This window comes from Belonocnema kinseyi, chromosome 2 (assembly GCF_010883055.1).
Source record: "Belonocnema kinseyi isolate 2016_QV_RU_SX_M_011 chromosome 2, B_treatae_v1, whole genome shotgun sequence".
Taxonomy (NCBI): domain Eukaryota; kingdom Metazoa; phylum Arthropoda; class Insecta; order Hymenoptera; family Cynipidae; genus Belonocnema; species Belonocnema kinseyi.
Genome location: NC_046658.1, coordinates 109,708,237 through 109,722,980, shown reverse-complemented (window position 1 = coordinate 109,722,980; position 14,744 = coordinate 109,708,237). Strand labels below are relative to the sequence as shown.

General features: G+C 33.6%; 1 protein-coding gene across 1 annotated transcript in view; it reads left to right on the top strand.

Annotated features, from left to right (window-relative positions):
* The first annotated feature begins 1,688 nt into the window (after positions 1-1,688).
* The window catches only part of LOC117167050 (YTH domain-containing family protein 3), a 29,076-nt gene continuing 16,020 nt past the window's right edge, over positions 1,689-14,744 (top strand). Inside the window, exons 1-3 of the mRNA XM_033351629.1 lie at positions 1,689-2,014; positions 2,140-2,167; positions 9,577-11,423. Coding sequence (XP_033207520.1) covers positions 1,979-2,014; positions 2,140-2,167; positions 9,577-11,423 — 1,911 coding nt within the window. The 5' untranslated portion in view covers positions 1,689-1,978. The remainder of the gene's footprint in view (positions 2,015-2,139; positions 2,168-9,576; positions 11,424-14,744) is intronic.

Here is a 14,744-nt window from a genome sequence, read left to right as displayed (position 1 = left end):
TAAAAGGATTTTAAAGATTTTATGACATTAGAAAAATTCCAAGGAATATTAAAAAGCTTTAAAAATTTTCAAAATTTTTCGAAAGATTTCAAAGGATTTTAAATATTCTGTTCGTATTTTTATTTATTTCTGTAAATGTTCCTGAGATCCTGAAATAACGTCGGAAATTTAATTTCCAATTTCCTTTTGGAAACAGTGGAACCCTTCCTAGTTACGTCCCTGCTGTATTTAGAAAAATATTGAAATTTTGGACCAATCAGAAATAAGAGCAAAATCAGTGAGTTTAAAACAAAAGAAAGGAAAACAAAAGTCAAGCAAGCTCGTTACTAGGGAAAACCTATAAAAGCTAAAAGTAATTTTTTCTCAAGTTGTGATTTTGTCTTTTTGTTTTGTGTGAGATATTCCTCTAAGAGCTCTGCCTCTTTGTGTTCTATATCCCGATTCTTCTGATTTGATATGGTGAGGAGATTATCTTATGAATTCATTGAAGGATAAATGACCTTGAAATGCAGCTCTTTCTTTTTTTTTAGAATAATTCTTTAATTAATTATTTTGGGTGCAGTCATTGGCCTTTTCCTTTATTGGATTAATAATATTGAGTTATTGATTTAATTTTGTAATTTTCTATGTGTGTCTTTCCCATTTCGATTTGAAATGTTTTCTCCATACATTATTTGGAACCCTTCCAGTATTTATTCCCTTTATGACTTCTAGGATTTAAGTGTTATTTGTATTACCTCAATTTTTATTTTGACACCGTCCCAAATTTAATTTATATTTTGAATTATTTGATTATGTAATTTTGATTTATTTTATTCCCCATTAATTATTTTGACCATCCCTATTGTTTTTGTTAATTCTAAACAAACACAATCCCGCAATACCGGACAAAATAGCCTAGCCCTAGGTTAGCTTTTAATTATTTAGGGAGTAATTAATTTGGCATGTTTGTTATTATTTTTAATTGATTAATTACTGTATATATATTTTTATTATTTCATGTGATTTTTATAATATATTGTGTTTGCGAATTTTTTAAATTTGTTAATTCTGTTATAATTTTTTGATGACTATTCATTACAGTATCGCGTTAAAAAAATTTTAGATAGCCTTAAACAACGATTCACCCCTTCTGTCATTTTCATTTTCTAAAAATAAGCTTAAACTAGCATTCTTCCGTTCTTAATTCAATATTTACATTTTATTTAGCTTCATTTGATTAAAATTTAAGGTGACTAAATATATTTTTATTAATTTCTTTAAAAATATTTTTTTTCTAATTTTGAATCGAGTTCTGAAATCTACAAGATAAGAACTTTAGTCTTTAAATACAATCGGTCTGGGAAAAGTCAGGGAATTTTGAAAATGAAGTTTTGCGGCTACCCTGCAAAAAGTTGAGACGTGAAACGAATTTGACAGGGTCGCGGGTGGTTTAATATTTAAAAAATCATTCTGTGAATTGCAACATTTTTCTCTCTGAAATATATTGATTATTGGCCCAATTTCACTTTACATTTCTCTTTCAAAATTTATCGTTATGTCCAACGATGTTGAAATTAAAAACTCCCGCACTTTTTTAAACATGACTGCCGTAGCGCCACCTTTCCGATCACGTGAGCTCAGTCGTGATTTCTATTTGTTGCTGCATTGCATTGGCTATCGCTATCCGCTATCCTGACAGTTTATAGTTTATACCGAGGTCGGTGCACGTCACAAAGTTATTATCTTTGAATAGTGCAAAATTTGTAGTTGTGCGATTCCTGTCGATTCGGTGTGAATAAAGTGAAACTGCACAGATTCACTTCCAGCAGGATCTTAGAGTATAGTTGGCAGGATCTAGGACCTAAACTTCTTAGACCCGGAAAGCGTGTTTTATGTGCGCCGCTTCCTCGCGAGTGAACTTCGTGCAGTGTTTTGTGATTACGCTCGGAACTGGCGGTGTTTCGACGTACGGCTCGGACGGACCGTACGACAGGTTATGTCAGCTGGATTAGCAGGTGCTGTTTCAGATCAGGTCAGTCCTGTCTTGATTCGTTTTCGTTTCTACCGACACCCCCGTTATCCGTCAGAAACCCAGAAACCATTCACTGGGGACAGCCATTCTAAATTTTGTCTGTTTTTCCATGCTACGGAATGCAGCGGATGAAAGGACAAGCTAACAGTCAGGGTAAGTACACCTATTTCACGTCTATTATCTGCTGTCAGTCGTTTTCCTTTTCCTCCGGATACTGTTTCAATCACTAATACGTTTTCAAAAAGCAATTTTCTACTCGCTTCTGTCCTTGTCGATATCTTATTTTCCACGACAAGATGATCATGACAAGCCACGTCTAATTGACTGCAATCATTTCACTAATATTCTTCCGACAAAACACTTCAGACATCACTTGTTTTTTTCTACTTTCGGGTCAATCCTGACAAGTGATTGACGTTAAATAAACAAAACTTGAAAACGTACCTTTTTGTATGTTTGTAGGTTCCTATTGTTCTGTTTCATAAAGATCCGGTTGATACGCGATGTACAAGAGCGTTCCATTTTTGCGACCGGCTTATAAGAAACAGTAAATACGCTTTTCAAATAGAACTGACCACATTTATTCCAGGTTTTAACTGTTCCTTGATGCAACAATGGGATATTTCTTTTTTGTTTCTTTAGTATCGAAAATGAAAATTTTCAAATTTGAAGTAAAAATATCAATGATTAAAATATAGGTAAGAAAGTAATATGCTGAATTAACAAAAAATGTGTGTAAGCCGACGTAATTCTAACAACTGCCAAATTAATTTCTATGGGACCCCAAAAACTACTTGACCAGTCGTAAAAATATTAGATTTAGGTTTTCTTAAAAATCAGTTTTAAATATTTCCAATCCAATTCTACTTTACTCTAAAACGAGTAAGACGAAAATGATTACTTAAGAGTTAAAACTCGTACGATGGTTGCTCCGAAATCAATTCCTCCTTTTTCTCTCTTTGTTTCTTTTATTATAGTTTTAATTGAAAATACTGGATATTTTACTTTCACAGATTTTGATACATTTACTAAAAATTTTCAAAATATTTTTAGGCTCACCTGAAAACCTGGAATTGTCAGCGTTTTTTACAAACCTGGAAATATTACTGAATTTATTTCAAAAGCCTGCTTAACTTTTTAAAAATGTGTTATAAAATGAAATAGCAATGTTTTTTTTATTTGTAAAAGTACCTGTATATTACTGAATTTAACTTTTTTGTTTGTTTTGAAATTAATTTATGTTAACTAAAATTTTTAATATTCTATTTTTGGTTTGATGATTATTGACCTTTTTTAGTTGAAAATTCAAGTATTTGGTTGAAAACTCATCTTTTTGTTTGAAAAACCAACAGTTTGGTTGAAACTCTTTCTTGTATTTTTTGACTGAAAAATCTTTTTTAGTTCAAAAACGTATTTTGTTAAATTTAAGTGTTTTATATTTAGAATAAAAATCTGGTTGAAATATGAATTATATTACATTTTCCTTTAAGAATTTTAGTTTTTTTTTAAATTAATCTCTGGTTGAAAAGTTAACTATTTTGCTGAAAATCCGTTCTTTTGGTTTAAAATTAATCCTTTTTGTTTAAAAATTTATCTTTTTAGTTCGAAATTCAGATATGTGGTTTTAAATTTTTATTTTTTAGTTAAAAATTCAACTATTTGGCTAAAAATGAAACTATTTCCCTGAAAATGAATGTATTTTGTTCATTATTGGTAATTTTCTGGTAGAAAATTCATGTTCTTGGTTGAAAATTCGACTATTTGGTTAAAAATGCATCTATCTTGACGAAAATGCATTGTTTTTACAGGGCTTCTAATGACATGGAAAATAATATTTCATTCAAAATATTAATATTTTAAATGTGCACTGATTTTGAGTATATGGAGATAAAATAAAAATTTGTTTTAATTTTTATTCAAATTCATTAAATTTAGAAACAAATTCAAGAAACGATTAATTGTGTTTTTAATATTATTTATATGCTTAATTATTCCATGATGATAAAATATTTAAGAATATCTAGTGATATAATTTCTCAAAGCTTTCTAAATTACATATAGGTTAAATCCTTAGAAACTTGAAACGTTATAAAATTATTTATCCTTTAATAAAGGTACTTTCACAAATGAAAAACAGTTATTTAATTTCACATATTAATAGTACTTATATTTACACATCTAGATATGAATGTACTTTTCTCTTTAAAAATGTTAAATACTTGCATGCATCCGCACAATGAAAAATTAGGATAAAATCTTGAGATAACTGGAGAAAACCTGGACTGCTTGTCCTCCATTGAAGATTCTTAGTTTAAATTTGAATCACGTTTTATGCTAAACATATCTCACTAAAAATTTTCGATTGAACATAATTTATTTCAAAAACTACCAAAATCTAGGATTTTACAGTTCGAAATATTTAATCGCAGTTTTTTTAGTAAATGTTAAATATTTTTTTCTCTAAATATACATTCCATATAATATTTTAATAAAACTCGTTCTCTTACATTTTCTTAAATAAAGCCAATTCATACATTTCAAAATTTTCAAACAGATACTGTTTTTAGTTGTTTTTTAACTTGGCATCCATGAAAATATTAAAATTACGAAAGTAAGAGTTTTTTTTAAAACATATCTTACTAATTAGAATTAAGAATGTCTTAAATAATTTAATTAGCTTGAAACATTTTTAGGTTTATTGTCAAAAAGTTTATCATTTTAGACCATGATATTTTTGGAAACAAACAAATTTCCGAGCTGCCTAATTTTTTTAAATTAAGTGCATTACAAAATGGTATAAAACTAAAAAATCTAGGAAAAATATTACGCGGAATTAATTATCATTATTGAATGTTATGTAGAATCAACGTGGATAAATCAATTTTGAACTATAATGAAATATTTATATATAAAATTGTCCAATTTAACCCACATTATAAATAGTTTGATCTAAAGTCTAAAAGATGGATGTCTGCTTTTTATTGTTGTGAATTAAATATCTTTCAATCTCAAATATTTTAAAAATGGTGTTGATATTGTTTCGCAATTTTTACATTTGAAATTTTTAGTTTAGGACACTTGCGTGACAATAAATATTTCATACTTTCTATGTCTAATTTCTAAACGATGTCTACAATGTTGAACCTTACTAAATTGTGCATTGATATAAGTACTACAGAGAGAAAAATAAAAAAAAATATTATTCAAAGGAAAAGTAAAAAAATGACTGGGACTTACAGTGGTCAACTTTTTGGCAATCGCCCTTTAGAACTTTTAATAGTTAAAAATTTTGTTATCATGGAATTTCAAACAGTTTATGTTTTTAATATTATCAAACAAAAATCCAGGAATGTGAAAGCGCGGTTAGCGCTACTGCATTTTATTGAAACGGTTTATTTTTTATTCTACATATTTTAATGAACTTATACGATTTTCGAAATTTTTAAGGGGGTTTAACGAATTTTTAAAACATTCAAGGAATAATTCTAAGTTAATTTATATTAAAGAAATTTCAAAAGATTTAAAATAATTTTAATGGATTTTTACGATTACACAGGAATTTTAAATAATTTGACTAATTTAGAAGACTTTTAAAGATTTTAAGTTTACTTTAGAAGATTTAAAATAATTTCAAGAAATTTCGTTTGAAAAATTGGTAGAATACTTATTGTTAAAAAATTTGTTATTATCCATTTTTAAATAGTTTGTCTTCAATATTATAAAATAAAAATCGAGGGACGTAAACACACGGTTTGTATGCATGTGTTTATTGATAGCGTAACATGTTTGCAGTCGTCAAACTTGAGTCATTTTTTATTAAAAATTAAAAAAAATGCAATTTCATTAAAAAATATTGTTTCTTCTTTTCAAACTTTCACCTATACTTTTCTTTTTTCGTGAAAAAATTTCCCATTTTTTGTAGGGGGTATTTTAAGGAAATATTAATCCTGCCCGATGAGTGACTCACCTTCTCGACATGCTAAAAAAAAGTCATTAAACTCATTATTAAGGTTATCATTTATTTAATACATATTTAATACATATTTCATTATTGACTATTTAATCTTTTTATCAAAATTTCATTATTGCCCGAGCCCTTTTGGTTCATACTACCCATTAGAATATTTCCTGCTTTTTTTGACTCTTGTTGCGTTGTGATTCCTGGGCACAGCTTTTAATAGCGTATCACACAAAATTGCATTAGTAAATAGATTTTCTGGGTCATTTTACAGACTTTCCACTAGGCTCGATAGTCTGAAAGCACTTTCACAACAAAGTATACTCTACTCCACACAATATTACTTCTCTAGGAAAGTTAATTTGCGATAACCAAATTATTTGCGTGCCTATTCATAATGGTTGAGCTCTTAGACGTCCAACGATTTTTCTTGCGCAAAATCATCTGAAGGAGACTAGTATTTTTTCAAAAGTACATTATCTAACCTGACAAATTACTACTTACATATTATTTTTCTGGTTAACCGCACGATCAGATACATTTTTTACCACAAAGCTACAAATAAATCTTTAGACGAAAATACAGTTGGATATATAAATTTGCATTTTTTGAAATTTCTGATTTATTTCTTACAAGGCGAAACATTTTCTGTCACATTCAAGCGATAGTGTCGTGACGGATAAGTCGGTCAAATATCTTATCGATTTTTCAAAAACCGCGACAGAAAAACGGAGTGAAAGTAAAATTGAATGGGAGCAGAGCATTTATTCTGATAAAGTACAAAGATATTATATGGATCTTTTAATGCTTAATTGGTCTTCAAATTTTCTAATACGATTTTTGTTACTTTTTGTTTTATTGCTGTATTGCAAAAATAAAAAATGAGAACGATCAGGTAAACTTGTGTGGATTCTAAGATGTGCAATATAATAGTTATTTGCTGTTATAAAAAGAGAGTTATTTTTTTTTGACCTTGAACTGCACATTTGGAATTTGATAAATATTATCATCAGTAAACTTTATCATTTCATACGTTTACGTGTACATCGACAAATAAACTATTCACTAGAAGATAAAGAATAACTTCGTACCTTATATCTCCAAAGGTAGATCCTGTATCTGCTAGCGATCCCAGGCCAATAGGATCTACTCAGTTTTGACCCAGAACTGTCAAAACTCTTACCTTATTTTTTGCTGCTGGTAACCCTTAAACTGGAGACCCTTATTTCCATTCGAAACTTCACGCTCAAATTGAGAATTATAAAATAATGAATGTTTAGTTTTCGTTACTTTAATATTGTTAAATAAAATATTCAATGCAATTGTAATTTTGTATACTCACAATTTAAATTCCCTAGAAATTGTTTTGTTTATAAATAATTCAAAATTTAATTTTCAAATTAAATTAAAAAGTGGCAAGAAATTCACGCGTCCTTGAGTTTCTATTACCTAATATAAAAAACATCAATTTTTAAATCCATAATAACAATATTTTCAATATTAAAAGTTTAAAAAATGGTTAAATGAACTTAAATAATTGACTATGTTATTATATCTGACAGATGCAAAAATAAATTAATTACAATTTTTACTATCTGTTAATACCAATGCAAAGAATTTTTCCCCTTCAGTTGCGATAGCGTTTTTCAAAACTTTTCTTTTAAAAAATAAAAATTACTTTTCATTTTAAAAGTTTTTTCCAATAATTTAATTTTAAGGATTTATCATTTTTAAAATTCACATTTTGAGAGGTAATAAAAATTTAAAATTCTACAATTTAAGCAGCTTTGACTTCGAAATATTCAATGTACTTTAAAGTAGTATCAAATTAAAAATTATTTGTATTTAAAAGCGCTAATGCAATTTCAATTCCTTTTAATTTTAAGTAATCAATTTTTAAAGCTTTTAATTTTTTCTATTTTCGTATTTTTATCGTGAAATAATTTTATTTACAGATTTTCGATTTGAAAAAAAAACTTAAAAATTTTGAACGCCTTGAATTTATTTTTGAACACTTATTTTTATTATCATTAGTATTTTTTTAATTATTTAGTATTATTAATGTGGAAAACATTTATTTGTGAACAATTATCGGCAATTGGTTAGTTCGGGGGTCTCCACAATCCACAGGTGCAGCGTGACCCAGGGTTGTTCGGCCTTTTTCAGAGTTTACCAAATTTTTTTGACGGGAAACTGGGAGGAAATTTAAGACCCCTCGAAAAAAATCTGAGTTGGAAGGGCTTTGGAGAACCCTTTTTTCTGGTATAACTTGACAGACCTTGAAATACAAAGTATTTTATTTGAAGTATTTGAACTAAGTAATTGCCGACAATTGTTCACAAATAAATGTTTTTGACAATAATAATACTAAATAATTTAAAAAAATTAATAATAATAAAAATAAGTGGTCAAAAATAAATTTAAAAAGTTTAAAATTTAAGACTTTCTCAAATTGAGAATCTACAAATGAAATGATTTCAGAATAAAATTTCGAAAATAGAAAAAATGAATGCTCTTAAAATTGATAACTTAAAATTCAAAAGAATTGATATTGCATTAGCGCTTTTAAATAAAAATAATTTTCAATTTAATACTATTTTAAACCACGTTGAATCTTTCAAAGTCAAAGCTGCTTAAATTGTAGAATTACAAATTTTTATTACATTAAAAAAAATTAAAATCGATTCCACAAATTTGCCTAAAAAAAATTAATTTTTCTTAATTTTTACCGTTCACAATCTAACTTTTGTAAATTATAAACCTTTAAAATTGAATTATTCGGAGAAAAAACTCTGAAAAAAACATGTAATTTTTAATAAAAAAGTTTTGAAAAACGCTATCAACAATAAAGGGGAAAATTCTTTGCATTGGTATCAACAGATTGTAAAAATTGTAATTTATTTATTTTTCTATACTGTTAGATATAATAATTTAATATATGACTTAACTCCATTAAAAAATTTTTTTAACTTTTAATGTTGAAAAATTTGTTATTATGAATTTTAAAATGTATTATGATTTTAATATTAGGTAATAGAAACCCAAGGACAATATTAAAGTAACGGAAAATAAACATTCATTTTTTTATAATTCTCAATTTCAGCGTGAAGATTTAAATAGAAATAAGGGTATCGAGTTTAAGGTTTCCCAGCGGCTCAAACCATGTAAAGGGTTCTGACAGGTCTGGGTCAAGACTGAGTAGATCCGACGTATTGGCCTGGGATCGATAGTAGATACAGGATCTACCTTTGGGGACCACTGGCTTAGTTCAAATACTTTAAATAAAATACTTTGTATTTCAAGCTCTGTCAAGTTATACCAGAAAAAAGGTTCTCCGAGGCCTTTCATCTGGGATATTATTTCTAAGGGGTCATAAATTTCCTCTCAGTTTCCGAGCAATCCTGGGTCACGCTGCACCTGTGGATTGTGGAGACCCCTGGCCTAATCACTAGAGATCCTGATTCAGGAATCATAGACATCCAAACTTCTGAAAACATATTCTGTCTTTGCACAAACACTTTTACTGATTAAAAAAAAATTCTCTCACATATAGAAACTTCAGATAAACGAAGGTACTATATCCCTTGAATTTTCTTTCCTACAGTAAGCAATGGTCCCAAGGAGCATCGGCAGCAGCAACAGCAAGGGGAACATGGGGGCACAGAGGACACTGGGTTTGATTCCTGGCGAGGTAGCAACAGCACTCCGCATCACTCCAGCTATCCTATCGGCACAGGAGATCCTTACAGTCAGTACTACGCGGGCACATCCTTCCCGTACCAAACCTTTGGCGCTGGCGATGGTACTTGGTCAAATGGCACTGATCCAGTAGCGTTTCTCTCTGGTTACGGAGGGCAAATAAGCCACGATGCTTACGGAATGGACGGTATGTTTTCCGCTAGTGCTGGCGGAGGCTTCGGCACCTTTGGTCAGCCAGCATTTAACTACTTTCATGGCAATGGTGACTTTAGTGCCTGGGGAACTCCCAGAAAGGCGCGCTACGAGGATTACTACCAGCAGCCGGCGCGCGGTAGCGAAAACTACCAGTCTTCGAGCGGAGGTGAGATAAAAGCGATCGAGCAAAGTGTCCAGGGTCTCTCCATTAGCGGGGAAGTTCCTAGACAAGATCAGCCAATTCCTGCTAGCCAGCCAAAGCCGGAACCCAAGGAACCTAGGAAAATAACCTGGGCCAGTGTTGCCAGTCAGCCAGCCAAACCAGTGCCGCCTCTCTCTGCCACTACAGGAATGAAGAAGAAAGCTGGGATGCCTCCACCTCCCATTGTGCCCGGAAAACACAACATGGACATCGGCACCTGGGGAGAGGGCAAATCTTCCATTCCACCGCCGAAGGCTCCACCTCCGCCCCAAGTGCAGCCTCCACTGCCATCGCCACAGCCTCCGGTTCAGAGGCAGAGAACGCATCATCCCAGCACTCCCGTTTGGAATCGACAACCCACGTCTCCTCCACCACAGCCCCAACCGCAGATCCAGATGCCACCTCAACATCAGCCACAGCCTACGTCTCAGCATCTACATCAGCCGCAGCATCATCAGTCGCCTCCTTCTCAACCACCACCGCAACAGCCACACCATCAACAACATTCACAGCAACAACCTCTTCAGTCACCACCCCAACAGGTGGCCGCCCCGGTTCTCCCGCACCCAGTTTTGGACGAGCTCAAGGTGAAGAATGAATACAATCCAGTGGATCTGGAGGAAATGGCGCCGGGATCCCGATTTTTTGTGATCAAGTCATATTCGGAAGACGACATTCACAGGTCTATCAAGTATGAGATTTGGTGTAGCACAGAGCATGGAAATAAGAGGCTGGATCAGGCCTTCAGGGAGGCAAGTCGTGATGGTGCGCCGCTTTATTTGTTTTTCTCTGTTAACGGTTCTGGACATTTTTGCGGAATGGCGCAAATGGTTTCGTCTGTTGATTATCAGAGCAACAGCTCGGTATGGTCACAGGACAAGTGGAAGGGCCAGTTTCGCGTGCGTTGGATTTATGTGAAGGACGTTCCTAATGTGCAGTTGCGCCATATTAGGTTAGAGAACAATGAGAATAAGCCAGTAACCAATTCGAGGGATGCGCAGGAAGTTCCGCACGCGAAGGGTATACATGTTCTTAGAATCTTGCATACATACCGTCATTCTACGAGTATCTTCGACGACTTTGGTCATTATGAGCGCAGACAGGCGGAAGAGGATCAACGCAAGGTGCCGGTTAATCCGATGCCTCATCATCATCAGCCGCCGAATCACAGAAGCAGAGGTCACTCGAGTGATTTACCGAGGGAGCATCATCAGTATCAACAGCATGGTCATCCACCGCATCCGCATCCACGAGATCAGCGTGATCAACGTGATCAGCGCGATCAACGTGATCAGCGTGATCAACGGGGTCAGCGTGATGAGCGTGATCATCGTGATCAACGTGATCAGCGTAAAGTAAGTGTGACTTGATTATTCATTTATGTACTTGAAGTTTTGGATTTTTTTGGTTAACTTGAGTTTCTTAGGCGTGAAATGTTTACTTCGATTTTTGCAATTAGATACGTAAAAAATTAGAGACACGAAAAAAGCATGCTGGGTATAAACTCAGCATGCAATGAATCCTTGAGAACTTTTTTTTCTTAATTTTTATCATTAATTTGCGATAAATGATCAAATTTACATTTGAATCTCCGCATTCTGTCCCTCTTCAAGCTGTCCTTTGAGAAATCCTAAGCTGCCTCACGAAACATTGCGCACATAGTATTGGATAGTGCTCTAAGCACGTTACCAGGGTGAATGCTGGGCCGGGAAACCGGGCATTTGTTGTGACCGGAAAATTACACCATTAGGCCATTTCCCTTTCGGGGTAGGCGTGACTCACTCGGTAGGGGAAAGGAGTAGTGTGTGGAAGGGATAGAGAATTTTCAGATTGATCCAGAATTCTCGTGTTATTTATGTAAATAACACGTTCGTTCCGCAACACTGCTCCGACCCAGGTTGCTGATCAATCTCTCTAGCAATCACCCCAAGCGGAGATCCTCACGAATTCGTTATGTAAGGTTCCCCACTTGGGTCCATTAGTGGCCAAGGTCTTTTATTTCCGGTGTCATTCACTCTACTGACACTCTTTTTATTAACTATTTGCCGCTATACTTTCCTGTCCTGACATACTTCTCTAGCTTCTTTTATGTCCATGTATTTTTTCATGCAGGCTCTCGTGTTTCTGTGACTTCTTATGTCTCTTCTAAATAGGGTCTCATTCACATATTCTAACCATTCTTTCCGCGGTCTACCTCGGGGCACGCTGCCATTTACTTTACCTTGATACACTTGTTTCGTTAGTCGTTGATTTGGCATTCTCTCAACATATCCGAACCATCTTTACCGATTTCTTTCCCATGTTACTTACTTTGTCCATCAGAGTTTTCCCGCATATTATGCGCATGAATCTCATGTCAATTGCGTTAATTTTACTCTTATCTTTTTCTTGATAAGTCCATGTCTCGCTACCGTATAGTACAGTTGGTACAAATATAGAATTATGGATTGCCATTTTAGCTTTATTCGATATATTTTTACTTCTGATAAGGGGACCTGCTCTACCAATAACCTTCTTACCTTCGTTCATGCGTCTATCTAATTCCTCATCTATCTTCCCGTCCGTAGTAAATAAGCTACCAAGGTATACGAACTTTATCAACTTGTTCAATTCTCTCATTATTTAATAAAATATTGCATAGTGTTTTCTCACTCTTTCCTTCGAACACCATATTTTTTGTTTTATTTGCGTTAATTTTGAGGCCCAACTCTGCATGCTTGCATCTAGTTTATTCAACATTCTTTGTAAGTCTTCAAAAGACTCTGCCATAACAACCTTATCATCTGCGAACGCTAACCCACGTACCCTTACTGTTTCGAGATCCACACCTTCTTCGTCGAAGAGAGCCATTTTTAAAAATGTCCATAAATAATATGAATAACCATGAAGACATAACGCATCCCTGTCTTAACTCCTTGAATAATATCGAAACTGTCACTCAGTTTCCCATTCACTCATACACTCGCTTTGCTACCTGTATATATTGTTTTTATAGCTTGTGGGAGCCATCCATTGACTCCATACTCTTTCAGGACTTCCCAAATCTTTGCTACTGTTATTTTCATTACCCTACAAATAAGTATTTTTCATTATATTTTACTTACGGTACTTAATAAGCTAATCCCTCTGTAATTATTGCAGTCGCTTTTATCTCCCTTTCTCTTGTATATTTTTACGATAATCGCTTTTTCCAATCGTCTGGGACGTCTCCAATCTCGAAACATAAATTTATTAACTCGCACAGCCTATGTGGTATGCACTCGCCACCGCGTTTAAGCATTTCAGCGTTAATACCGTCTACCCCGGTAGCCTTACCGTTTTACAAGTTCTTAATTATATCCCTAACCTCAGTGGCATAGACTTTCTCAATTGAGTTTTCTATCGCATCGTGTTCAACATCGCAGTTGTGGTGTCCTATAGCTTCATCTCCGAATTGTCTCCTAAAATAGTCTCTGAAAGCCTCTAGTATTCCGTCTGCATCATATATCTGCGATGTTCAAAGTTCTCTTGTACGCTTCTCTCTTTACTTTTTGGGCAGCCTGAATTTCATCATTCCACCACGCATCACCAGACATTCTTCCTGCAACTGCGGTACCACACATTTCGATCGTACATTTAACAAGTATATCCCGTAACATTGTCAAGGCGCCCTCTATATCTTTGTTTTTTATACGGTCCTCCCATGTTGCCCTATCTATGCTTTCGATTATCTTATTTTGGAAATCTATTCGCGCATCCGGTTTCTGTAGGTTCTCAATTTTTATTCGCTTTTGTTTTGCTTTCTTGGTTCTCTTTTTTCTCCATCCCCGACCTAAGTTTACATTTGAGATCAGAAGATAATGATCAGTATTGCATTCAGGACCCCCCATGATGGCGGCTATTTCCTTTAGATCAGGTGTACATGTGGATCATTTTATGCCTAAGCCAAGTATTTGTAATAAACAGACCCCTTTCTAAGCATAGACAAACTAATTTATCTCCGTTATAGTTTGTTCTTGGATCTCCAAAATTACCTAGTACTCTTTCTGTATCCTGATTTTGGATGCCCACCCATCCGTTCATGTCTCCTAGTAGAATTATTCTTTCCCCATGTTCGCAAATATTTATTGTGTCATTTAAAGTGTCCCAGAAGGCGTCTTTTACTTCTCTAGGATCACTATCAACTGGCGCGTAGCATGCTATGATAAATAGTCTTCTGATTCCTACTTTCATTCTAGCCCACAGCAGTCTAGAAGGTACGAAACCATGATCTCCGAGATGCTGCTTTGCTCTTTCATTCAAAATCAGACTTACTCTTTGCTTACCATGTGATTCACTGTCTACTCCTGGCCATATTTCAAATCCGCCTTTCAAACCGCCGTTTTTTATGTCTTTGGTTTCGCATCCCTTTTTCTTTGTTTCAGGCACACATAAAATATCTAGTTTCCTCGCATCCATAGTTTCACGCAATTCTTTTACCTTGAGATCATTTACTCCCCTAGCATTCCAAACACCCAGTCTCCATTCGTCCCCTGAAACATGACCTTTAGATTTTCCGTGTGCATGCCTTTTGTCATTAAAAGTTCCAGTCCTTACCGAGGCCATTTTGTAGTTTGTATTATTCATTGTTTAGATTATACGCCCAACTAACACCTTTATGCAATAAGTTTATTTTCTGAGTCGAAATCATGTCAAAG